Source organism: Salmo salar, chromosome 01, assembly GCF_965601325.2.
Source record: "Salmo salar chromosome 01, fSalSal1, whole genome shotgun sequence".
Classification (NCBI taxonomy): Eukaryota; Metazoa; Chordata; class Actinopteri; order Salmoniformes; family Salmonidae; genus Salmo; species Salmo salar.
Genome location: NC_138291.1, coordinates 21,908,003 through 21,933,819, shown reverse-complemented (window position 1 = coordinate 21,933,819; position 25,817 = coordinate 21,908,003). Strand labels below are relative to the sequence as shown.

Genomic DNA, 25,817 nt, shown 5'->3' with positions numbered 1-25,817 from the left:
GTAGGTTCTCTGAGACTGGACTCTGGCTTTGTGAGATTAATAACACACACACACACGGACGTGCATACAAACACACACAAACCACCTCATCACCAGACATTCTGTCTTTTATTTCTATTGAAAGAGTGGTGTTGGAAGCAATCTGCCTGGTAACAGTACTGAGTGGTGTCTGAAGCAATCTGCCTGGTAACAGTACTGAGTGGTGTCTGACGCAATCTGCCTGGAAAACAGTACTGAGTGGTGTCTGACGCAATCTGCCTGGAAAACAGTACTGAGTGGTGTCTGAAGCAATCTTCCTGGGAAACTGTACTGAGTGGTGTCAGAAGCAATCTTCCTGGGAAACTGTACTGAGTGGTGTCTGAAGCAATCTGCCTGGGAAACTGTACTGAGTGGTGTCTGAAGCAATCTGCCTGGGAAACTGTACTGAGTGGTGTCTGAAGCAATCTGCCTGGGAAACTGTACTGAGTGGTGTCTGAAGCAATCTGCCTGGGAACTGTACTGAGTGGTGTCTGAAGCAATCTGCCTGGGAAACTGTACTGAGTGGTGTCTGAAGCGATCTGCCTGGGAACTGTACTGAGTGGTGTCTGAAGCAATCTGCCTGGGAAACTGTACTGAGTGGTGTCTGAAGCAATCTGCCTGGGAAACTGTACTGAGTGGTGTCTGAAGCAATCTGCCTGGGAAACTGTACTGAGTGGTGTCTGAAGCAATCTGCCTGGGAACTGTACTGAGTGGTGTCTGAAGCAATCTGCCTGGGAAACTGTACTGAGTGGTGTCTGAAGCGATCTACATGGTAACAGTACTGGCACACTGGACTCTACTATAATGGTCCTTTGCCTCCTGTCAGCTTCAAGTCCTCATACAGTCAGACAAGTCCCTAATGGAGGTCTCTCAGGATGTTATTATCCATGTGCCCACAGTACCACTCATTCACAGACCCACTTAACTCCGCTGCAGATTTGGGCTGTGGATACACAGCCTCCCTCCCCTCTGTGTAATAGCTCCTGTTTGAATAGGCAGCAGCAGTCTGAAACAGTAGCTAATCATGCCAGGGCTCAAAGGGAAGGCTTACTTCCTGTAATTTGGATGTAATGTGGGATGTGGATCATTTCCATTATAATCACAGTTCACATTCTGCCAGGGAGGTTTAGGTAGGAGTGTGGTAAAGGTGCCAAGAAGGCCCACTGCTGTGTGTGTGCGTGCGCCCCAGGGACAGGCACTTTAACTATAAATAGCAACATTTTAATTTGCCATCAAGGTGGTAATGGTGAACTGTATGTGGGTTACATACTGTGTGTCTGTGGTGCTTTGAATATACTGCTGTTTTTCAGAGGCATACCTCTACCTACCTTTGTACCTGACTGTAGCCAGCTTCCTCTCGCTGGCAGGTAGGCAATGTCTCAAAGCTCTAGTACACTTAATATAAATATTCCATCTACACCTTATTCTCTCTCTCTGTCTCTATCTGTCTCTGTGTCTGTTTCTCTGTCATTCTGTCTCTGTCATTCGCTCTCTCTGCACCCTCCCCCTTTCTCGCTGTGTATCTCTCTCCCAAGCATCATTGCACTTGCTTAATGTGTCTTTAATGTGAGTTTCTCTCTTCTCTTTCTCCGCAGAGCGTTTTGACCACCACTGTCCCTGGGTGGGGAACTGTGTTGGGAAAAGGAACTACCGTTTCTTCTACATGTTCATCCTCTCCCTCTCCTTCCTCACAATCTTCATCTTCGCTTTTGTCATCACACATGTCATCTTACGTAAGTAATTGACAATAAAGATTGTGCACACACACACACACACACACACACACACACACACACACACACACACACACACACACCTCTTCCTCCTGGTTCTGGTTGTGTAAGAGCAGCTAGCCAGCAGGTTGTAAGTGGGCGGGCGTTGTGATCCCAGCAGTATTCTGGCTCCTTACCATCCCCCTAAGAGTGAGCAGATAGTAGAGTCTGTGTGTGTGTGGGTGAGGGAGAGTGGGTGAGGGAGAGTGGGTGAGGATGACGGCTGGGAAAACAACTGGAGAAAAGAATGAAAGTCACAAATTAACCAACAGAGAATTCTCTTCAGTTGATCTTTCTTTTGTATCCTTCTCTTGATTTTGACTGTGGGCAAAATAGACATTCTAGTCTCCTTCTGAAGAGAAGTCTGCTCTGTTTACAAAGTGTTATATTGACTCTGCCCACGTCACTATAACAAGGTTACCAAGCCCCCCTCCTGTACAGCCCATATAATTATAGTAGTCCTCTGTGCAGGGCTCCTAGCTAGAAACACCTGTCACTGTTATGGATGAGACGAGCAGCACAGAGATCAATATGTCTCTGGTGACCGAATTAGGCTAGATGGCCGTATCTGATTGTGCTCCTTCTCCCCTCTCTATCCTGTATCCCAGATGGCAGTTAAAATGTAATGGCAATTAAAGTGGGTGCGCTCTGTCTTGCTCAGCCTCAGCATAAACTTGCTGACTGAATTTTTAAAAAAGCTACTAAGTGTTTATGGCGTATGATATCCAATCCACCCTGCATCGTTATGTGTACACACAGCACAGGGAGAGCTGTACGCCACTTTATACTCTGAAGGCTTATCACTATCAGTATCTTGGGTGCCAGTACAGACGGGTTATCTTCTGCTGCTCTCATAGTCCTAGCCTATTAGTCAAAACATTTCACTGTAGACTAATGATATTGTCTCTTTTTGAGAAGGGCTCTCACTCCCTAACATAGTGTCAGATATATTGTAGGTGCCATGGTATTTTGACCTTCTAACTGGTATTGTTATATGTTGTCAGCTTTGAGGGTATTGTGCTCTATCCCCTAGTAGCCTACAGTGCATCGGGCTTCGCTCCATTCAAAGCCAAGCTCTGCGCCTGACCTTTCACCTTACTCAGTCTAAAGGTTGTTTTCTGATTGATTTAGGAGGTTTTAGATTCTTTAGAATGTTTAACTGTTATTAAACTCTCGTCTTTCACTGCAGGATCCCATCGACAAGGGTTCCTCAACACCCTCAAAGACACTCCTGCTAGATATCCTTTCTCATAATGGTGTGATGGATGCAAGTTGTGTGTGTTTTCTCGTTCCTCTTCTGCCTTCTCCTGCCAGTCCCTGCCTCTTCCATGCTGTGATCTGTCCTGTTCTTCAGCTCTGCTGTGCATGACTGCTGTCCCAACTGGTGCCTCTGTGACTCTCTCCCTCTCATCTAAATTGTCTTGATCTCTCTGTACAGTATCTCTCCCTCTCTCCCTCTCTCTCTCTATCTCTCAGTGGTATTGCATTCCAAACAGCAGGATTTGTCCTGTTGTGTCCTCCAGTCCCTGTGGCTGACCCTGTGGCTGACCCTGTGGCTGACCCTGTGGCTGACCCTGTGGCTGACCCTGTGGCTGACCCTGTGGCTGACCCTGTGGCTGACCCTGTGGCTGACCCTGTGGCTGACCCTGTGGCTGACCCTGTGGCCACTACTGTTCAAAATACTACTAGAAGCTAGCTGCTAGCCATCCCATAGTCTCTGCACAACTGCAGAGGAACAGTAGTTTTGCTTTGATTTTAGGGCCAGGCATTTTATTCTGCCCAGATCAAATATTTACTACAATATATGTATATTTTATTTATTGGAATGCTTTAGTTTTCAGCAAATCCTCAACATGGAACTGTTCTATGATTTCCCTGTAACCTCTACTAGTGTCAGCCCTCTGTGCCTCTCATCTCCCAGACAACTGTAGACTGTATTCTCCATTTCAGCGGCCCGGCCCTCAGGTAATTCATCTAGAATCTGCCAGCCAGGCTGCTTGATGTGTGAGTGTGTCTCTCTGTCTGTCGGGCTTCATTTGTCTGTAGGCATGCTGCTGCTCTCTCCTCTCTCAGGGAGATAAGAAGCACGTCAGGCCCTCTGGTGAGGAACTGTGTGGCAGGCTCAGCTGATAACACAGCAGCCCAATGTTGTACAGCAGCACAGCGCTTTAAAAAGGCAGGCAGGGGATGAGGCCTGATAACATCTATCTCACCAGTCCCCTGTATGTGAATGATGACATCCTTTGCTTGTCCTTGAGAGGGGGGGCAGAAAGTCATCATGGAGGAGACAGTGGTTGGATTAACTCGATCATGCCTTGTGTGTTCTCTTTTCTTTTAGTGTATGTATGGGGCGGCAGGTAGCCTAGTGGTTACAGCGTTGGTCCAGTAACTGAAAGGTTGCTGGATTGAATCCCTGAGCTGACAAGGTAAAAATCTGTCATTCTGCCCCTGAACAAGGCAGTTAGCCCACTGTTCCTAGGCCGTCATTGTAAATAAGAATTTGTTCTTAACTGACTTGCCTAGTTAAATAAAATAAATAAATGTATACATGTGACTGTATGTGGGTGTGTGTGTATGCAAGGCTGGTACAGGAGTCATGACATAATAACAGTAGTAGCAGCAGCCCAGGGGAAGCACTTTTGCATAACTCCTCACTGGGATTAGGGTTTGGCAGTATACCATATTTTACAATATACTGGTATTGATGCATTGACCGATTTGGGTTTATACTTTACCTTCTATAACGGTATTTGAATGTTTAATTTGTTAAATGTGATACGCTGTGTTATGTCCATTTTTATAGTTTACTCCGCTACTTGAGTCATCCCTCCCCGCTCTCTCTCTCTCTCCATGCCGCTTTCCACACAGACCTGGTCCCCCCTGTCACTCAAGGAGCGCGTTTGTTGTTGCTCAACCACGAGACACTTGTGTTCAGTCTGCATGGTCAATGCAGCAATGTTGATGACAACGATGTGGTTTCTTTGATTCTTATTCATATAAATCCACAAGCATTCTATAATTACACTATTTGTTTCTTATATCTGCAAACACTTTTTTTGTCTTTGCAAGTTGTGGCTGAATCGAGTTAGCCGCTAATGCTAATCGCTAATTTTAGTTTGCTGGCTAGTTAGCTAATAAATGTTCTGAGTTAGAGCAAACATAGCTAGCTATACAGCCTGATAGCAGTAATGGTGTTGGCCTAAACCTTCGAAATCAATGAGGAATAGGCGTAGCATGAATATGTTAGCTACATAAGGCTATATGAATATGTTAGCTACATAGAGTAGACTAGACTTAATCTGTGTCCGGGAAACCATAAAGTAGCTAAGAGAAAATACTTAACGAAGCCTAAGATTATAGGGACCCCTAGGAAACACTGACCAACACTTTGGTTCCTAACCTGTCACAATAACTCCTCCCTGGCATTTTCTTTTGGTGTCATGTCAAACAACACTGTATTCAAAGTGCCCAATATTATATTCTAACTATAGAATTAGAATAATCATTCTATTTCCATGATTCCAATAGTTCACAGAGGTGTTTTGATCTAAATTGTGAGTCAAATCACAATTGTAACATTTGGTAAAACAATAAGGCCTAGTGCCTCCCTACTGGCACAGCGGTCTAAGGCACTGCATCGCAATGCTAGAGGTGCCACTATAGACCCGGGTTCGATCCCGGGCTGTATCACAACCGGCTGTGATTGGGAGTCCCATAGGGCAGCGCACAATTGGCCCAGCATCGTCCGGGTTAGGGGAGGGTTTGGCCGGGGGGGGGGGGGGGGCTTTACATGGCTCATCGCGCTCTAGCGACTCCTTGTGGCGGGCAGTTCACCTGTATGCTGACCTCATCGTCAGTTGAACAGTGTTTCCTCCAACACTTTGGTGCGGCTGGCTTCTGGGTTAAGCGGGCGGGTGTTAAGAAGCGTGGTTTGGAGGATGCAGGCCTTGACCTTCGACTCCTGAGCCCATTGGGGAGTTGCAGTAATAAGACAAGATCGAAAAAGGGGGTAAAAAAGAAAAACGATTAAAATAATAATAAATCAAAATAAGGCCTAGATTTTTTGCCCATATTTCGCAGCCCTATGTGGCAGTGTAAAATTTATCAAATACCATCATACCATCAAAAATGTTAAAAATACTGCCATCTTTTGGCCATATCGCTCTAACTGATCCTGCTGCTCCTGATTTGTGATTCTGATCCTGCTGCTCCTGATTGTGATTCTGATCCTGCTGCTCCTGATTGTGATTCTGATCCTGCTGCTCCTGATTGTGATTCTGATCCTGCTGCTGCTGATTGTGCTTCTGATCCTGCTGCTTCTGATCCTGCTGCTTCTGATCCTGCTGCTTCTGATCCTGCTGCTTCTGATCCTGCTGCTTCTGATCCTGCTGCTTCTGATCCTGCTGCTTCTGATCCTGCTGCTTCTGATCCTGCTGCTTCTGATCCTGCTGCTTCTGATCCTGCTGCTTCTGATCCTGCTGCTTCTGATACTGCTGCTTCTGATCCTGCTGCTTCTGATCCTGCTGCTTCTGATCCTGCTGCTGCTGATCCTGCTGCTTCTGATCCTGCTGCTCCTGATTGTGATTCTGATCCTGCTGCTGCTGATTGTGCTTCTGATCCTGCTGCTTCTGATCCTGCTGCTTCTGATCCTGCTGCTTCTGATCCTGCTGCTTCTGATCCTGCTGCTTCTGATCCTGCTGCTTCTGATCCTGCTGCTTCTGATCCTGCTGCTTCTGATCCTGCTGCTTCTGATCCTGCTGCTTCTGATCCTGCTGCTTCTGATCCTGCTGCTTCTGATCCTGCTGCTTCTGATCCTGCTGCTTCTGATCCTGCTGCTTCTGATCCTGCTGCTTCTGATCCTGCTGCTTCTGATCCTGCTGATTCTGATCCTGCTGATTCTGATCCTGCTGATTCTGATCCTGCTGATTCTGATTCTGATCCTGATCCTGCTGTTCCTGATCTTTTGAGACCACTGTTCCACTGTACTACCATGCTGTTTCCAGTCAAGTGAACAGAGGGCCAGGCAGGCTAGCTAGAGTAAGGACAGGCATTGGCAGCAGGTCAATACTGCCCTTTCCTTCCCTCCACTCTGTGTGTTTGATGTGTGTATGTGAGGGAAAGAGAGAGTGTGTGTCTGTCTGTCAATAAGAGAGCGTACCTGGTGGGAAATAGCGTTTCAATCGGTGATATCACTCGCTCTGAGACCTTGAAGTATTTTTTCCCCCCTTGCATTAGTGATAGGTAACGATGCTTCGTGGGAGGCAGTTGTGTTCAGAGAATGCCTAGTTTGAGCCCAGGTTAGGGCAAGGAGAGGGATTGAAGCAAACCTGTTTCAAGAGCATGCACCTGTTACTGAGCTGTAGCATAGGACTGTGTGTGTGTCAGGTTTTCCTTAACCCTTTGGTCACTGTGCTGGAGGTGGTGGTGTGTTTCTTCTCTGTCTGGTCCATAGTGGGGCTGTCTGGATTCCACACATACCTGATCAGCTCCAACCAGACCACAAATGAAGATGTGAGTACATGGACACACACACTCATTCACTCTCTCTCTGCTTCACAAGTTAAGAGGATTGGTAAGTGTTTAACTGGATTTCTCTTAAATTGCTGAAGTTCTCATGTGTAAGACATCCAGTACCTGCAGGGTTTATCCATACCCCCAGCCATCTCCTGTCTCCTACCAGATTACACAGACACTACTAAACCCCCAGCCATCTCCTGTCTCCTACCAGATTACACAGACACTACTAAACCCCCAGCCATCTCCTGTCTCCTACCAGATTACACAGACACTACTAAACCCCCAGCCATCTCCTGTCTCCTACCAGATTACACAGACACTACTAAACCCCCAGCCATCTCCTGTCTCCTACCAGATTACACAGACACTACTAAACCCCCAGCCATCTCCTGTCTCCTACCAGGTTACACAGACACTACTAAACCCCCAGCCATCTCCTGTCTCCTACCAGATTACACAGACACTACTAAACCCCCAGCCATCTCCTGTCTCCTACCAGATTACACAGACACTACTAAACCCCCAGCCATCTCCTGTCTCCTACCGGATTACACAGACACTACTAAACCCCCAGCCATCTCCTGTCTCCTACCAGGTTACACAGACACTACTAAACCCCCAGCCATCTCCTGTCTCCTACCGGATTACACAGACACTACTAAACCCCCAGCCATCTCCTGTCTCCTACCGGATTACACAGACACTACTAAACCCCCAGCCATCTCCTGTCTCCTACCGGATTACACAGACACTACTAAACCCCCAGCCATCTCCTGTCTCCTACCGGATTATACAGACACTACTAAACCCCCAGCCATCTCCTGTCTCCTACCATATTACACAGACACTACTAAACCCCCAGCCATCTCCTGTCTCCTACCGGATTACACAGACACTACTAAACCCCCAGCCATCTCCTGTCTCCTACCATATTACACAGACACTACTAAACCCCCAGCCATCTCCTGTCTCCTACCAGATTACACAGACACTACTAAACCCCCAGCCATCTCCTGTCTCCTACCAGATTACACAGACACTACTAAACCCCCAGCCATCTCCTGTCTCCTACCATATTACACAGACACTACTAAACCCCCAGCCGTCTCCTGTCTCCTACCATATTACACAGACACTACTAAACCCCCAGCCGTCTCCTGTCTCCTACCATATTACACAGACACTACTAAACCCCCAGCCGTCTCCTGTCTCCTACCAGATTACACAGACACTACTAAACCCCCAGCCGTCTCCTGTCTCCTACCAGATTACACAGACACTACTAAACCCCCAGCCGTCTCCTGTCTCCTACCAGATTACACAGACACTACTAAACCCCCAGCCGTCTCCTGTCTCCTACCAGATTACACAGACACTACTAAACCCCCAGCCGTCTCCTGTCTCCTACCAGATTACACAGACACTACTAAACCCCCAGCCGTCTCCTGTCTCCTACCAGATTACACAGACACTACTAAACCCCCAGCCGTCTCCTGTCTCCTACCATATTACACAGACACTAATAAACCCCCAGCCGTCTCCTGTCTCCTACCATATTACACAGACACTACTAAACCCCCAGCCGTCTCCTGTCTCCTACCATATTACACAGACACTACTAAACCCCCAGCCGTCTCCTGTCTCCTACCATATTACACAGACACTACTAAACCCCCAGCCGTCTCCTGTCTCCTACCAGATTACACAGACACTACTAAACCCCCAGCCGTCTCCTGTCTCCTACCAGATTACACAGACACTACTAAACCCCCAGCCATCTCCTGTCTCCTACCAGATTACACAGACACTACTAAACCCCCAGCCATCTCCTGTCTCCTACCAGATTACACAGACACTACTAAACCCCCAGCCATCTCCTGTCTCCTACCAGATTACACAGACACTACTAAACCCCCAGCCATCTCCTGTCTCCTACCAGATTACACAGACACTACTAAACCCCCAGCCATCTCCTGTCTCCTACCAGATTACACAGACGCTACTAAACCCCCAGCCATCTCCTGTCTCCTACCAGATTACACAGACGCTACTAAACCCCCAGCCATCTCCTGTCTCCTACCAGATTACACAGACGCTACTAAACCCCCAGCCATCTCCTGTCTCCTACCAGATTACACAGACGCTACTAAACCCCCAGCCATCTCCTGTCTCCTACCAGATTACACAGACACTACTAAACCCCCAGCCATCTCCTGTCTCCTACCAGATTACACAGACACTACTAAACCCCCAGCCATCTCCTGTCTCCTACCAGATTACACAGACACTACTAAACCCCCAGCCATCTCCTGTCTCCTACCAGATTACACAGACACTACTAAACCCCCAGCCATCTCCTGTCTCCTACCAGGTTACACAGACACTACTAAACCCCCAGCCATCTCCTGTCTCCTACCAGATTACACAGACACTACTAAACCCCCAGCCATCTCCTGTCTCCTACCAGGTTACACAGACACTACTAAACCCCCAGCCATCTCCTGTCTCCTACCAGGTTACACAGACACTACTAAACCCCCAGCCATCTCCTGTCAGGTTACACAGACACTACTAAACCCCCAGCCATCTCCTGTCTCCTACCAGGTTACACAGACACTACTAAACCCCAAGCCATCTCCTGTCTCCTACCAGATTACACAGACACTACTAAACCCCCAGCCATCTCCTGTCTCCTACCAGGTTACACAGACACTACTAAACCCCCAGCCATCTCCTGTCAGGTTACACAGACACTACTAAACCCCCAGCCATCTCCTGTCAGGTTACACAGACACTACTAAACCCCCAGCCATCTCCTGTCTCCTACCAGGTTACACAGACACTACTAAACCCCCAGCCATCTCCTGTCAGGTTACACAGACACTACTAAACCCCCAGCCATCTCCTGTCAGGTTACACAGACACTACTAAACCCCCAGCCATCTCCTGTCAGGTTACACAGACACTACTAAACCCCCAGCCATCTCCTGTCAGGTTACACAGACACTACTAAACCCCCAGCCATCTCCTGTCAGGTTACACAGACACTACTAAACCCCCAGCCATCTCCTGTCAGGTTACACAGACACTACTAAACCCCCAGCCATCTCCTGTCAGGTTACACAGACACTACTAAACCCCCAGCCATCTCCTGTCAGGTTACACAGACACTACTAAACCCCCAGCCATCTCCTGTCTCCTACCAGGTTACACAGACACTACTAAACCCCCAGCCATCTCCTGTCTCCTACCAGGTTACACAGACACTACTAAACCCCCAGCCATCTCCTGTCTCCTACCAGGTTACACAGACACTACTAAACCCCCAGCCATCTCCTGTCTCCTACCAGGTTACACAGACACTACTAAACCCCCAGCCATCTCCTGTCTCCTACCAGATTACACAGACACTACTAAACCCCCAGCCATCTCCTGTCTCCTACCAGATTACACAGACACTACTAAACCCCCAGCCATCTCCTGTCTCCTACCAGATTACACAGACACTACTAAACCCCCAGCCATCTCCTGTCTCCTACCAGGTTACACAGACACTACTAAACCCCCAGCCATCTCCTGTCTCCTACCAGATTACACAGACACTACTAAACCCCCAGCCATCTCCTGTCTCCTACCAGATTACACAGACACTACTAAACCCCCAGCCATCTCCTGTCTCCTACCAGGTTACACAGACACTACTAAACCCCCAGCCATCTCCTGTCTCCTACCATATTACACAGACTAAACCCAGGCAGCAGTTTGGTTTTTCCTCTAGTGGATGGTTGAGTTTAGTGGAAGACAGCCAGATCTGAGTCTGATCTCATTTATTTCCAGGCAGTTTGCCTCATCGCTCACCACTGTAGAGCTGCCTGGGACATTATAGACACACACACACAGAAGGAACCGAAAGTTCCAGACAAAAGTCTGAGGAAATTGATCTTCCCTTTTGAAATACAACAAAGTTTTTAACCCCTGGTTTATTGCTCTGATTTTGGCTTTTTCTGTTTCAGATCAAAGGGTCATGGTCGTCTAAAAGAGGGAAAGACAATTATAACCCTTACAGCCACGGAAACATATTCACCAACTGCTGTGCAGCGCTGTGTGGACCCCTACCACCCAGGTAAGGACGGTTCTGTGTGTTTGCATGTGGATCTGACATTATCTGGCTCTGTATATTTGGATTTACCCAAAATGTAACATATGGCACACGATCATCCTCTGTCTTAGAGAAATCTCAAATCCAATAGTTCTTCTCATTCTAGGAGAAATCCGTTTTTCCCGTCACTGTAGTTTCCTACATTGTCAGAAAGCTAAAATAGGTCCGTCACACAGAGCTCATCATGATCTCGCTATAGAGCTGCTGCTGTGAAATCATCTGCCTGCAGCTATTCCTCATTCAGACCTCTGATAGTACAAAGGATTACAGCACCTCCCAGTGAGATCAAACTATGCACATAGAAATGCTAGATGTGGTAGTCATTGTATCTATAGACTCATAGCCATTGATTGCTTATTAGCTTGTCTTATCCAACACTTCCTTCTCTATAGAATTTGCATTCAGACACATCATCAATATAACCCTTTCATTTGGATTACCTCACTGTGTATAACTCATAGTTGAAACCCAATTTTTTTTATTTTTTTTTATTTCACCTTTATTTAACCTCTATGGGCTAGGTGGGACGCTTGCTGCCACTGGCAGCCTGTGGCGCGATTTTCAAAACCTTAAAAATCCTATTACTTCAATTTCTCAAACATATGACTATTTTACAGCTATTTAAAGACAAGACTCTCGTTAATCTAACCACACTGTCCGATTTCAAAAAGGCTTTACAACGAAAGCAAAACATTAGATTATGTCAGCAGAGTACCAAGCCAGAAATAATCAGACACCCATTTTTCAAGCCAGCATATAATGTCACCAAAACCCAGAAGACAGCTAAATGCAGCACTCACCTTTGATGATCTTCATCAGATGACAACCCTAGGACATTATGTTATACAATACATGCATGTTTTGTTCAATCAAGTTCATATTTATATCAAAAACCAGCTTTTTACATTAGCATGTGACGTTCAGAACTAGCATACCCCCCGCAAACTTCCGGGGAATTCGCTAACCTTTTACTAAATTACTCACGATAAACGTTCACAAAAAGCATAACAATTATTTTAAGAATTATAGATACAGACCTCCTCTATGCACTCGATATGTCCGATTTTAAAATAGCTTTTTGGTGAAAGCACATTTTGCAATATTCTAAGTACATAGCCCAGGCATCACGGGCTCGCTATTTAGACACCCGGCAAGTTTAGCACTCACCATAATCATATTTACTATTATAAAAGTTTGATTACCTTTTGTTGTCTTCGTCAGAATGCACACCCAGGACTGCTACTTCAATAACAAATGTTGGTTTGGTCCAAAATAATCCATCGTTATATCCGAATAGCGGCGTTTTGTTCGTGCGTTCCAGACACTATCCGAAATAGTAAAGAAGTGTCGCGCGCATGGCGCAATTCGTGACAATAAAATTCTAAATATTCCATTACCGTACTTCGAAGCATGTCAACCGCTGTTTAAAATCAATTTTTACGCCATTTTTCTCGTAGAAAAGCGATAATATTCCGACAGGGAATCTCCTTTTCGGCAAACAGAGGAAAAAATCCCAAAGGCGGGGGCGGTCGGGTCACGCGCCTAAGCCCAGTGTCCCTTGATCGGCCACTTGAGAAAGGCGATAATGTGTTTCAGCCTGGGGCTGGAATGACGACATTCTGTTTTTTCCCGGGCTCTGAGCGCCTATGGACGACGTGGGAAGTGTCACGTTAGAGCAGAGGTCCTTAGTAAATGATAGAGATGGAAAAGAAGTTCAAGAAATGGTCAGACAGGCCACTTCCTGTAAAGGAATCTCTCAGGTTTTGACCTGCCGTTTGAGTTCTGTTATACTCAGACACCATTCAAACAGTTTTAGAAAATTTAGGGTGTTTTCTATCCATATGTAATAAGTATATGCATATTCTAGTTACTGGGTAGGAGTGGTAACCAGATTAAATCGGGTATGTTTTTTATCCAGCCGTGTCAATACTGCCCCCTAGCCCTAACAGGTTAACCAGGTAGGCCAGTTGAGAACAAGTTCTCATTTACAACTGCGACCTGGCCAAGATAAAGCAAAGCAGTGCGACAAAAACAACACAGAGTTACACATGGGATAAACAAACGTACAATCAATAACACAATAGGAAAATCTATGTACAGTGTGTGCAAATCTAGTAAGATTAGGGAGGTAAGGCAATAAATAAGCCATAGTGGCGAAATAATTACAATTTAGCTTTAACACTGGAGTGATAGATGTGCAGATGATGTGCAGATAGAGATACTGGGGTGCAAAAGAGCAAAAAAAGAAATGACAATATGGGGATGAGGTAGTTGGGTGTGCTATTTACAGATGGGCAGTGTACACTGATCGGTAAGCTGCTCTGACAGCTGATGCTTAAAGTTAGTGAGGCAGATATAAGTCTCCAGCTTCAGTGATTTTTGCAATTCGTTCCAGTCATTGGCAGCAGAGAACTGGAAGGAAAGGCGGCCAAAGGAGGTGTTGGCTTTGGGGATGAACAGTGAAATATACCTGCTGGAGCGTGTGCTACAGGTGGGTGTTGCTATGGTGACCAGTGAGCTGAGATAAGGCGGGGCTTTACCTAGCAAAGACTTATAGATAGTGGGTTTGGCGATGAATATGTAGCGAGGGCCAGCCAACGAGAGTGTACAGGTCGCAGTGGTGGGTAGTATATGGGGCTTTGGTGACAAAACGGATGGCACTGTGATAGACTACATCCAATTTGCTGAGTGTTGGGGGCTATTTTGTAAATGACATCGCCGAAGTCAAGGATCGGTAGGATAGTCAGTTTTACGAGGGTATGTTTGGCAGCATGAGTGAAGGAGGCTTTGTGAAATAGGAAGCCAATTCTAGATTTAATTTTGGATTGGAGATGCTTAATGTGACTCTGGAAGGAGAGTTTACAGTCTAACCAGACACCTCCAGTGAGGGAAAAAAGTATTTGATCCCCTGCTGATTTTGTACGTTTGCCCACTGACAAAGAAATGATCAGTCTATAATTTTAATGGTAGGTTTATTTGAACAGTGAGAGACAGAATAACAACAAAAAAATCCAGAAAACGCATGTCAAAAATGTTATAAATTGATTTGCATTTTAATGAGGGAAATAAGTATTTGACCCCTCTGCAAAACATGACTTAGTACTTGGTGGCAAAACCCTTGTTGGCAATCACAGAGGTCAGACGTTTCTTGTAGTTGGCCACCAGACTGGCACACATCTCATGGGGGATTTTGTCCCACTCCTCTTTGCAGATCTTCTACAAGTCATTAAGGTTTCGAGGCTGACGTTTGGCAACTCGAACCTTCAGCTCCCTCCACAGATTTTCTATGGGATTAAGGTCTGGAGACTGGCTAGGCCCTGTCCATCGTCCCTTTGATGCGGTGAAGTTGTCATGTCCCCTTAGCAGAAAAACACCCCCAAAGCATAATGTTTCCACCTCCATGTTTGACGGTGGGGATGAGGTTCTTGGGGTCATAGGCACCATTCCTCCTCCTCCAAACACGGCGAGTTGGGTTGATGCCAAAGAGCTCCATTTTGGTCTCATCTGACCACAACACTTTCACCCAGTTGTCCTCTGAATCATTCAGATGTTCATTGGCAAACTTCAGATGGGCATGTATATGTATTCTTGAGCAGGGGGACCTTGTGGGCGCTGTAGGATTTCAGTCCTTCACGGCATAGTGTGTTACCAATTGTTTTCTTGGTGACTATGGTCCCAGCTGCCTTGAGATCATTGACAAGATCCTCCCGTGTAGTTCTGGGCTGATTCCTCACTGTTCTCATGCTCATTGCAACTCCACGAGGTGAGATCTTGCATGGAGCCCCAGGCTGAGGGAGATTGACAGTTCTTTTGTGTTTCTTCCATTTGCAAATTATCGCACCAACTGTTGTCACCTTCTCACCAAGCTGCTTGGCGATGGTCTTGTAGCCCATTCCAGCCTTGTGTAGGTCTACAATCTTGTCCCTGACATCCTTGGAGAGCTCTTTGGTCTTGGCCATGGTGGAGAGTTTGGAATCTGATTGATTGATTGCTTCTGTGGACAGGTGTCTTTTATACAGGTAACAAACTGCGATTAGGAGCACTCCCTTTAAGAGTGTGCTCCTAATCTCAGCTCGTTACCTGTATAAAAGACACCTGGGAGCCAGAAATCTTTCTGATTGAGGAGGGGGTCAAATACTTATTTCCCTCATTAAAATGCAAATCAATTTCTAACATTTTTGACATGCGTTTTTCTGGATTATTTTGTTATTCTGTCTCTCACTGTTCAAATAAACCTACCATTAACATTATAGACTGATCATTTCTTTGTCAGTGGGCAAACGTACAAAATCAGCAGGGGATCAAATACTTTTTTCCCTCACTGTAGTTCTCCATTTTTTTAATGGGGCATGCTTATTTAAGATGGTGAGGAAAGCACTTTTAAAGAACAACCAGGCATCCTCTACTGACGGGATGAGGTCAATATCCTTCCAGGATACCTGGGCCGGGTCAATTAGAAAGGCCTGCTTGCTGAAGTATTTTAAGGAGCGTTTGACGGTGATGAGGGGTGGTCGTTTGACCGCGGGCCCATTCCGGATGCAGGCAATAAGGCAGTGATCACTGAGATCCTGGTTGAAGATAGCAGAGGTGTATTTGGAGGGCAAGTTGGTCAGGATGATATCTATGAGGGTGCCCATGTTTACGGATTTAGGGTTGTACCTGGTAGGTTCCTTGATAATTTGTGTGAGATCTAGCTTAGATTGTAGGATGGCCGGGGTGCTAAGCATATCCCAGTTTAGGTCACCTAACAGTACGAACTCTGAAGATAGATGGGGGGCAATCAATTCACATATGGTGTCCAGGGCACAGCTGAGGGGGGTCTATAACAAGCGGCAACAGTGAGAGACTTATTTCTGGAAAGGTGGATTTTTAAAAGTAGAAGCTCAAACTGTTTGTGCACAGACCTGGATAGTATGAGAGAACTCTGCAGGCTATCTCTGCAGTAGATTGCAACTCCGCCCCCTTTGGCAGTTCTAGCTTGACGGAAAATGTTGTAGTTGGGGATGGAAATTTCAGAATTTTTGGTGGCCTTCCTAAGCCAGGATTCAGACACGGCTAGGACATCAGGGTTGGCTGAGTGTGCTAAAGCAGTGAATAAAACACATTTAGGGAGGAGGCTTCTGATGTTAACATGCATGAAACCAAGGCTTTTACGGTTCCAGGACTGTTACGACCTATGGTCTCCTGTCTCTCTCCCAACACCCTACGTGCCTCCCCTCACTTTCTACACACACTCTCTGTGGTGAAAGCTCTGTTTCTTCACACTCACTCAGCCTAGATAGAGGCTATCTTCTCTTATCTTTACAGCCCAGGTTTTCCCTCGCTGACGAGACAACTGGAGACGCAGCACCTCTTCTGTGGTTTAACTCTAAGCTCAGTCCCAAGTAGAACCCTATTCCCTATGTACTGTAGTGCACTACTTTTGACCAGGGCCCATAGGGCTCTATAGTGATTAGGGTGCCATTTGGGACATGGATAAAGGCATGCTACAGTGCATGAGTAGCATGTTATTAACAGTGAGGCAAGACAGTGTCTTTGAGGTAAAACACGTACAGGGCCAGGGGGAACCGGGGAATAAACAGGGGAGAGAAATTAAAAATGCTTTTAGCTCTGGGCCTTTCGGTGTGTTTGGCTGCACTCTGTGTAACAGTCCCAACCCAGCCTCCACAGCCCACATCATTACTCACTGGTAATAACTCTACTGGGTGGCAAGGGACAGTACTCACTGGGCAGGTGGTGGGCAAGAAGGGAGGGGGCAGCTGAGTGTGTGTGTGTGTACATTCTATATGTCTTCAGTTTTCACAAGTCCACCTCCTGTCTGGTGAATTCCTGTAAGAGACTAGCTAGCTCTGAGTCAACAGGCTCTCTGTTACTGATTACCCTGCGCTCGCACACCTTCCGTTAGAGCTGAGCTGTGTCACTGTTTCATATCAACACACAGCCCCTCCATGGTGATGAATGGATGTTGCCTCACATGGTTAGCCCATGACTTAGTCTCTCTATGCACATACTCACACACCCCCTTTATACAGACACACACGCATCCTTAGACACACATACGCTCACACACACACACACACACACACACACACACACACACACACACACACACACACACACACACACACACACACACACAAAAAAAAGACACACACACTATAAGACAATCATGTTGCTTAACCTCAGCAGGTTCCTGTCTAACCAGCCATGTGTCAGCCCAGCAATGGTAATGATAGAACAGAGATAATGATTCACTCCACTGATCGTTGTATGACCTCATTGACTGAATACAAAGCGGAGAGGCTGCATACAGAGTGAAACATTAAATACAACGCTCCTTTAGTGGGTTTCTCTGTGTGGTTCTTCTGGCCCTCTTATTCTTTCACAGTATTAACCCTCAGAAAGTCATCTCATTTCATCTGCATCCTCTTAACATCGATTTACATTGTGTAAGGATATCTGCCAACGATTGAAATTAGAGTATTCAAAGAAAGTAAAGCATGTCATTCACAAATGCAAAATAAATGTACAGTGTCAGCCTTGCCTCAAAGTATGGTATTGAAATAGACTTGGGACATTCACTTGTCAAGGAAGGGATCTAAAATATTATGATATCTGAGAAAACCATTCAATGATATTTCTCTCTCTCCTCAGTCTCATCGACAGAAGAGGCTTTGTCCAATCAGACACGCCACAGCCCACCCCGCCAACCAATGGCATCACCATGTATGGATCCACCCAATCACAGAGCCACATGGTGAGCCATTTTCCACTCTGTGTCTTTTCCAAACCTACTTATGGCCGTCAGTGCAAACCAAACCACACCCTTGCCATCTTAATATGGCTTAGCATATATCACCTGGCCTCTTGAAGATTAATTAGCTATAGGTTCCTTATAAAAGGTCAAGCATGGTGAACAGTGATATCATTGATTCAGCCATTCCGGGCCTTGAATGGAGGGTGGCCGCACAGTGACCCATCATTGGCTGACTCTACCTGGAAAACCCAGGAAAGGGTATGGCAGCTGTTGCTGTGCCAGGCCCTGATTGCGTGGCAGTGCCAGCTTCTTCAGCTCATAGTAGCCTGATTGTCCAGCTGTTGTCTTATATCCTGCTTGTTTTTTTATCTGTAAACAATGGCTCTACTGTCCGCCTTGCCATCTAGATAGATAAACTATCCCAATCAATCTCCCGGCAATTATGATGACCAGCGGCATCATGGTGTATTATTGCAATCATCAGCATTGGTAATTGGTTTAGAGTTGGACCAGGGCCCTGTTTCCACGCGATGGGGGTCAAGGGTAGTGTTAGAGCGTAGCTCCCTCCCTCCCTCCTCAGTTAGGATTGATGAATAAATACCACTGCTCCCCTCATCCCACGCTAGCAAGCCAACTGACAAGGCTGTTGATCTCACTTCTCTCCCTCTTTCCCTCCAGTTCCTCTCAATCCAAATCTAGAAACCCAAATCTATTTTGCCAATCTCATTTCCATATCTGGTCAACAGATTGGAACAAATCAACTGCTGGGATTCCAAATAGTGGATTGTTTCTGTTAATATTCACACAGATTTTACCCATGATGCTCAGTGATCTGGCATTATGGCTGGGAAATAGGTCAGTGCGTGCGTGTGCCAGTGACAGGCAATGTCATTATAGACAGTGCTCGTGCTGTGTGACTCCTTGGCTCCCCCCCCCCCCATCACACTCTCCCCCTCTCTGACATCTCTGAGATCCCTAGGGAGGGATGTGTGTTGTGCTCATGTGCAGTGCACACTCTCTCCCCTCTGCTTCCCACAAGCTTATCATGCAGACTGACTGGACAATCTAACTCTTGTGCTGGGAGGTTTTAGCATGGCAAAAACAGATAGATGGCAAGAAAGGGATGACAGACAATAACAGAATTGGGAGAGGAAATGAGAATAAATGGTGTTTTAGAGCGAAGGGTCCTACAGTACCCAGGTGGAGTGAGTCTGACTTAAACAAGGCACTGTCAGCAGACAGTGTAATTGGTGTTGGAGTGTCTCAGAACAAAGGGAGAGGAACTGTAAATGTCAACCTCACCCCACCAGTCCTGCAGGGAATGGAAGAAAGAGGACGGCTTCTGGTGGCCCTTAGTGAACAAGCCGTTGTTTCCCTTCTCCTACATTTCTAATGAACGTTCACTACTCGTTACACTCCTCTGAACTTGAATCCAATAGGCTGTTAGAATGATCCAGTGTCCTGGATGGTAGCTCTGGTCTTATTGAGTGGGTCATGGCCATCTGGAGCTGGTTGTGCTGGCTGGCTGGGGGACGGGTTTGGCATTCCATCTCTTTATCACATGTAGAAATAGTCTGTTAGTTGTTATTGTTAGGAGTAACATACTACATTTATTACTTTTCACAGGGAACCATTTAAAATGTCGCCACTAACGAAATCTATATTTAGTCACCAACTTAAGAGAATGTGGCATGTGTTTGACTAAACAAGAGAACGAATTTCCATTGAAATATAGCACCGTTGAATCATAGCTGGTCGTCATGTAAATCCAGAAAGACTGAAAAACAGCTTCTGTCTCCAGGCCATCAGACTGTTGAACAGCCATCACACCGTGTCCTGTAGTACGAGACAAAACACACACCTCATACACACTCAAGACTCCTGTACTCACAAACACACTCACACACAGCCAACTCTGCTGTCCCATGTATATAGAGACAATAAACAATGGACACTTCATGTTTCTTTTATACAGTTTTTCACACTGTGTATTCATATACTGTATTCTCAACATCGCTCACTCTAATATATCTACTACTCTACATTGCATTACTGTTACACTGTTAAACACACAGTGTATTTATATACTGGATTCTTGACAGAGCTCACTGTAATATATATACTGCTGTACATATCATTCTTACTTGAACTTTTTGGTGTATATATGCATAGAGTGCATTTGGATTACTGATGGTGTTATTTGGGTTGTTAATTGGATTCGTTACTGCACTGAGCTAGTAACACAAGCATTTCCCTGCTCCCGCTATTATAACATCTGCTAAACTGTGTACGTGACCAATAAACTTTGATTTGTTATAGTGAAAGGCAGTCTGTCAATGTACGAAAGGCAAATTGGGAACTAATAATAATCAAGTCTGGAGTAGCCAGTACTGTACAGTATTGCTGTTTTTTCAATGTATCTGTTTTGTAAAGCCATTGTAGGCTGATCTAGAGAAGCTGTGTCACCATGGCAACAGATTACAAGGATGCCGTCATGTCATTACGCCATCCGTCACATTAGGCCCCAGTCAGGAAGTGACAGAGAGAACCGTGGAAGAACAGTGTGTGTGGACGACGTGGCATCTAGAACAGTGGCCATGGCCTCTAATCAAAAAACTATCAGCTTTGTTCTTTGTCTCTCGGTCCATTTTCTCTCAATTTCTAACCAGCACAAATTTCTCATTTTTTACATGTTTTTTTGTCCTTTTCTGTTGTAGCTGGCAGCTATTTTTAGACTGCAGAGCGGGACACGTAGACTCCGGGATTTGATGGACTCCTGTTTCAACTTGAGTACTGGATGATGACACACAACTCATTTTAGACTCTCAGTATCTCTGTGGTGTCTACTTGACGTGTGATTTGGTAATTCATTAGACGAATGACTAATAGAATGCTTCTCACCTGTGTCAAACTAATAATCTAGCCTGAACAACCCTAGAATGAACCAACATTTAGACAGCTGTCATCATTTGATTGCCTGAATCACATAAGATAAATCCTAAATGTTCATCAGATCGTCATGCACTCAGTCAGCCAGGCAGGCAGGCAGATCGTCATGCAGTCAGTCAGCCAGGCAGGCAGGCAGATTGTCATGCAGTCAGTCAGCCAGGCAGGCAGCCAGCCAGGCAGGCAGATCGTCATGCAGTCAGCCAGCCAGGCAGGCAGGCAGGCAGATCGTCATGCAGTCAGCCAGCCAGGCAGGCAGGCAGGCAGATCGTCATGCAGTCAGCCAGCCAGGCAGGCAGGCAGGCAGATCGTCATGCAGTCAGCCAGCCAGGCAGGCAGGCAGGCAGATCGTCATGCAGTCAGCCAGCCAGGCAGGCAGGCAGGCAGATCGTCATGCAGTCAGCCAGCCAGGCAGGCAGGCAGGCAGGCAGATCGTCATGCAGTCAGCCAGCCAGGCAGGCAGATCGTCATGCAGTCAGCCAGCCAGGCAGGCAGATCAAGAGCAGACAGGGTTTTGTTCAGGCTAGGCTAGACCAGGTTTAGTTAGTTGTGTTTCTTCTCTCTCTAGCTCTGTGCCAGCTGCTCTTCCTGTAGTTTGCTGGGCTGATGCCTGGTTTATGACCAGGGCTAAACTTAACAGAACTCAACTTCACTACCTCACAGGCTCCTAGCACAGAGCAGCACGCCAACAAGGGTAATGACAGCCAGTGCTTTGGAAAATAGCTGGCTCTTCTCCCCCCCTGGGCAGAACAGGGGGCAGCAGTCCCAGACCCAACCAGCAACTCCCCCTCCCCAGCCTCTAAAGGAATTACAGCCAAGGAGATAGTCAAAGCTCATTAGTAAATAATGCCTCTTTTTCCAAAGGACAGTATGGAGCTAAAACTTTAGAAAAGCATTTATAAAGTAACCTAAGGAGTGCAACTTTGCCAAAGCTGGCTCTTATTATTAGATTTGGAGACATGATGGGATTGTGGAGCGCATTTGTGCATTTGTCTAAGAGAAGCTTTCGATCTTGACTAGCTGACATTGGGGCTAAACTAATCATGATGAAAGAGCCTGTGTTGGAGGATCTCTCCAAATGGACCTTGCTCCTGTTGGTCCAAGAAGCAAATGCAGTGTGACGCTTTCTTAGCTAGCGGTATCCATGGTTTTCCAATGGGTTCATGTACTGTAGATACCAGCGTCTCTCTTCTCTCCCAACGTCTGTTTGTCTTGTGGGGTTGGAATCAATCCTCTCAACATCAACTCTATTTCTGGAGCTATGAGGCCGGTGCCCTGGCTGTTAATGTTCTGATCCCTGTGTTTAAGGCTCTTTGACAAGTGTCTGTCTCCAGACCTGGCTGATACCAGCAGACAGACAATATTGGAGACAGTAGGGGCTCTGTCAGTGAGCGCTCAGATCTCTGCCTCCTGTACAGAAGATGCCTACTGGCTGGAGCAGTCTCCTTCAGTAACTATTCCTCAAAGGAGAGACTATGAGCCTACCATGTGAGAATAGCCTCTCATTTCAGGCTTCAAGGAGCAGAATTACTATCTAGCTACTGTACTGGCTAGCAAAACAGTTTCAGTCCAGGAGTTAAGTTGTCTGAGTGACTATAAAAGAAGCCAAGCTCATAAAAGGAGATTGACTGATATGAAAGTGATAAGAGAAACGTGTTATTTTAAAACAAACACTCTTAACCTAGTTTATGCTTAGTCAGACAGATGATTAAGATGTGAGGGACATATCACTTTCAAATCAAAATGTCTCTGTCTGTCTGAGTGCACTCTGCCTGCCTTCAGTTTTGCGATGTGAATGGGGGGTTCGGCCCTCCTTTTCCTGTAGTCCACGATCAACTCCTTTTTTGTCTTGCTCACGTTGAGGGAGAGGTTGTTGTCCTGGCACAACACTGCCAGGTCTCTGACCACCTCCCTATAGTCTGTCACATTGTTGTCGGTGATCAGGCCTGCCACTGTTGTGTTGGCAAACTTAATGATGGTGTTGGAGTCTAGCTTGGCCACGCAGTCGTTGGTGAACAGGGAGTACAGGAGGGGACTAAGCACGCACCCCTGAGGGGCCCCCGTGTTGCGGATTAGTGTGGCAGAAGTGTTGTTGCCTTCCCTTACCACCTGGGGGGCGGCCCGTCAGGAAGTCCTGGATCCAGTTGCAGAGGGAGTCCTTAAATTATTATTAGATAGGCTAGACAAGGACTCATTTAGTTCAAAGGCTAAAACAGTGCACTGCTGGCTCATTCCTAGTCCAGTTAGATGTTTGATTTACATGGACACTATTTAGGTTACAGAGATGCAGAGCTAAATCATTAGCTGACTTAATGCCATTTCAACTCCATGTATTGACTTCACTATGTATTTAAGTCATATTGAATACTGTATATTTTAGGGCTGTCCCCGACAACAACAAGAATCTTGGTCGACCGAGAGTCGTCTGTTCTTTCGACCAATCGATTGGTCTAAATGTTTTATCGTATATTTTTCCATATATAGACGGGCCCGTTATACTGCAAATTTACCACAAGAACCCCAAATGGATATAATATTTGACAAACATAATTTCAGACCTTGCTTACATTTGTATATGATCTCTCTATTATGCGTGGGAATACTTGAACAGATTTCCAAAATTAAAATCACAATTTACTGGTGTTATGTCAACAATATAGTTGGGTAACCCTGGCCTATCTGTTTTAACAAAAACATCTATATGCACTGAGCTTGTCTGATGCTTTAAGCGCACTGTTTGATGAAATAATCAAGACACACAAGTGACTCTAGAGTGAGTCCATCCGCAGTTGATTTGATTGTGCCGGGCCGGGCTCAGAGCGAGTGCCTGTGTGACTAGCAACCATTGCCTCTCTCCTGCCTGCTGCAGCGACCACCTTAGAACACCAACAGTGTTTATCACGCTGTCCGTGTTGCTGAAGCTGCAACATAATTACAGCCATTTCTAACTGAAAAGTTCTGTTACTATTGCTCGACTAAAGAAATCTGTCAACCAACAGCCTATCGACAGTGGACTAAATGGGGTCAGCCCTAGTGTTTTTCTCTGGTGGTTTACTGTGCATTCTAACAAGGTTACTAACAATATCTTTTCTTTTTTTTCTCATCTCTTCATTCATTCACTACACTCCTCATGTTAACCTCATCTCCATTCATTCACTACACTCCTTCTATCCCCACATTTCCCTCCATCTCAAAATGTCTTATTACTCTCCCTACTCTCTCACTCTCTCTCCTTTCCTACCCTTCTCCATTTCTCCTGTCTCAGTGTGTTCAAGACCAGTGCATTCAGAGCACCAAATTCGTTTTGCAGGCTGCCGCCACACCCCTGATGCAGAGTGAGCCGGTCATCCTCACAGACGAGGCTTCTCTACCGGGCAGGACGTCGTTAGGCGGTCCCTGCTCTGGAGCCCTGCCGCTAGGGGGCCAGCCTACACCCCCCACCTCCACCCCCAACCTCAGCTGTGACAATGGCATGCTGCCCCTCCGGAACGACCACAGCGAAGCGCTCCACCACCACCACACGGACGGGGTCCACCACCACTTCCTCACGCCTGAGGAAGCCCCCTCGCCACCGGGCATGCTCCCCTGCGGCAGCCCCCTGGGACACAGCCACACCATTCAGGGCTTCTACAACCCAGCCAGCCAGGACTCTCTACATGAGGACTCTGTCAGAGGCCTAGTCAAACTCAGCTCTGTCTGACAGGGGGTTCACTCAAATATCTGTCCATCCCCTAAAACACTCCCCCCAGGCCCTCCATCCACACATGTGCCAAACAGTGGGTCTTCCCAACCCTGAATGCCTGTAACCAATATCCTCTCCGTCCTCTAAAATCGCAGGACTTCTCTAAAAGACTGTGGTACTATTTGGCTACTGAGAGTAGAACTGAACTAGGACCTTCCCTCCTAAGCCAACGACTTGCCAAACCTCTGCATCATACGGGGGTTGTTGCTGGGGAAGGGCCCAGGGGACTTGTGCTTGTCCTGTGCTCCTCTCCACTGAAGCGTAGTCCACTGTTCTGGGAGGGGGACAGACAAAGGAGGGGTGGATGTATGTACAGTATGGCTGTCTGTCAGCTATTTAAAGCAGAAAAAAAGGTGGCGTGAGTTATTCCTAAACATGTTAAAGAAAAGCTGCTTTATTTCTGTCGTGAATCACGGGTCTGCCATTTCTTTTTTTGTACAACGGACTATGGCCTACTTGTTGATCTGATGGACAGTGTCTTTGCCTTTCTATCTGATTCTGGTTTACAGTCAATCACCAAACAAGAGTTGATGTCATCATTTGGTATATCATTTAATTCATACGTGTTTTTTTAAGTTACATGTTAAGATTCTGTATTATTGTGCCATACCAAGGTAATTTCTTTTCCTCAAGTTATATTTCCTGTGGATATATTAATAAAATCACATCTTTTTAAGGAACTAGATTATATCTGTTGAAGCCAAGCCTCAAGGTGACCAGTTGAAAGTCATGTGTTGTGTCACATCCTTCAGTAGGTATTTAATGGTAGCCTTGTGATGAGTGCCTTTGGTAAGTGTAGCTAGATGAGAATAACACAAACGATTCAACATGATGTATTGAGGGTGAGTCCTGTAATGGTCCGTTCATCAGGGGTTTAAGGCCTCGGGACCTCCAGCCACAGAGATA

General features: G+C 46.2%; 1 protein-coding gene across 3 annotated transcripts in view; it reads left to right on the top strand.

Annotated features, from left to right (window-relative positions):
• Window positions 1-25,591, top strand: part of LOC106574720 (palmitoyltransferase ZDHHC14) — a 100,472-nt gene extending 74,881 nt beyond the window's left edge. For 2 of the 3 annotated variants that reach the window (XM_014150770.3, XM_014150856.3), the window contains exons 5-10: window positions 1,614-1,751; window positions 2,980-3,028; window positions 7,199-7,301; window positions 11,321-11,430; window positions 18,121-18,223; window positions 24,435-25,591. In XM_014150770.3, coding sequence (XP_014006245.1) covers window positions 1,614-1,751; window positions 2,980-3,028; window positions 7,199-7,301; window positions 11,321-11,430; window positions 18,121-18,223; window positions 24,435-24,869 — 938 coding nt within the window. In that variant the 3' untranslated portion in view covers window positions 24,870-25,591. The remainder of the gene's footprint in view (window positions 1-1,613; window positions 1,752-2,979; window positions 3,029-7,198; window positions 7,302-11,320; window positions 11,431-18,120; window positions 18,224-24,434) is intronic. The other variant, XM_045714980.2, reaches the window with a different exon arrangement.
• Window positions 25,592-25,817: the final 226 nt, after the last annotated feature.